Below are 1,453 nucleotides of genomic sequence, written 5' to 3'. Positions count from 1 at the left end.
GGCATTGTCCACCAGCTCAGCTCCCAGTTCAGGGCAGTAGGCGATAGGCTCCTCGTAATGTACGCACTTATCGTCCCTCAACTCAGCTCTCTCTGGACAGTCAGGAGCGGGAGGAGCCTCATCGATCTCAACGCACTCACAGCGAGAGGGATCAGCCTTGCGGGAACCTCTGCACTGTTGATTGAATCCAGGAGCGCAGACAAACATGGGAGCTCTTCTGCGCAGCTGGAAACAATCGTCATCGTTAGCGCCAAACTGCTGGACAGGACACCTGTAGACAGGTGGAACCGGGGCCTTCATGCAGCACTCCTTGCCGTTGAACACCGCGTCAGCAGGGCCCTCGCAGAAGATCTCGGGATCCGTCTCCATTCTCTTCAGACAGGTCTTAGACACCAACTCGAGGTTAGACGAATCAGGACGCTTCGTCATCTTAACCACCTTACAAGGCTGATCGTTGCAGATCGCTGCCCTGGCGTTGGTAGACGTGAGGAACCTCTTTCCCTTGCGAGCCTTGATGCGCTGCTGAATGGCGTCACGAGAGTGGAAGCAAGACTTTCCATCACACTGCATGTCGACGTAGCATTCTTCGCCACAACTCTCTCCAGGGAGGGACTGATCAGTGCAGTCGACAAACTCCTCCATAGCGCAGCGCTCTCCCTCGAGGTTCCAGTTAGGAGGACAGACCACAGAATGTCGGAAAGAAATGTTGGTGAAACACTGGTCACCATCCTTGAAAGATCCAGAGGAGCATTCCAAGACCGAGTCCACAGGAATTCTCTCGAGACACGAAGTGCCGTCCATCACGGTGCCAGCAGGGCACTCAACATTCATGGTCTGCTTAGTGCGTCGAACGCAAATGCCGTCAACTAGCTCGAAGCCCTTTTCGCAGGTGTAGATGGGACGTGATTCTACAGGGCACATATAACCTTCAGGTGCGTTGCCGTTGGCGCACACGAAATGCGCATCGCTCTCCACATCCATCACACAGCATTCCGCTTCCCGGTCGTACACGAAACCAGCTTCGCATAGAACAGCTGGAACCTCCCGCTCAACAAGCGTCAGACAATCAATGCCAACGCAGTCAGGAGTACAGAGACCAGGTTCGCCAGAAACGCCAACTTGGCACTTGGCAAGACCCACAGAGAAGACCGCGGAGAATACGAATTTCATCGTAGGCTAGGATTTGAAGTTTCTGTTCTCTGGCGCCGCATTTCTCATGCATCATAAGGTTAGACATCAATAATGAAATGCAGGTCAAAGCGTCGCTAGGTGAAGCATTACATTAGAGTTGGCCATACGATTAGAGTTGGCCATACGTCAATTAAAGATCTACAGTTGTCTCGAAATGAGCAGCACATTCAGCGCAGCGCCGGTCCCTGCGTTTCTTCTGCTCGCTTGTAAGTATCTCAACTTCATCCAGAGGGTGGGAGTCTTCGTATGAAACCGCGGTCTA

At 53.0% G+C, this 1,453-nt stretch overlaps 1 protein-coding gene across 2 annotated transcripts; it reads right to left on the bottom strand.

Annotated features, from left to right (window-relative positions):
- KVP17_000483 (uncharacterized protein) lies at window positions 1–1,170 on the bottom strand (the record flags this gene model as incomplete). Of its 2 annotated transcripts, none has more annotated exons than XM_068522906.1 (1): window positions 1–1,170. In XM_068522906.1, a coding segment is annotated over one exon (1,170 nt), but the record flags the coding sequence as incomplete, so codon positions are not given. The 2 variants fall into 2 exon arrangements, with proteins under 2 accessions (XP_068372492.1, XP_068372491.1); XM_068522905.1 differs by having other exon boundaries at window positions 13–1,170.
- Window positions 1,171–1,453: the final 283 nt, after the last annotated feature.

Source organism: the organism of the source record quoted next, assembly GCF_019968985.1.
Source record: "MAG: Porospora cf. gigantea B chromosome Unknown PgB_NODE_6530_length_1651_cov_12.2448, whole genome shotgun sequence".
Lineage (NCBI taxonomy): Eukaryota > Apicomplexa > Conoidasida > Eugregarinorida > Porosporidae > Porospora > Porospora cf. gigantea B.
Note: the sequence above shows the minus strand (reverse complement) of the source record. Positions and strands in the feature narration are given on the sequence as shown.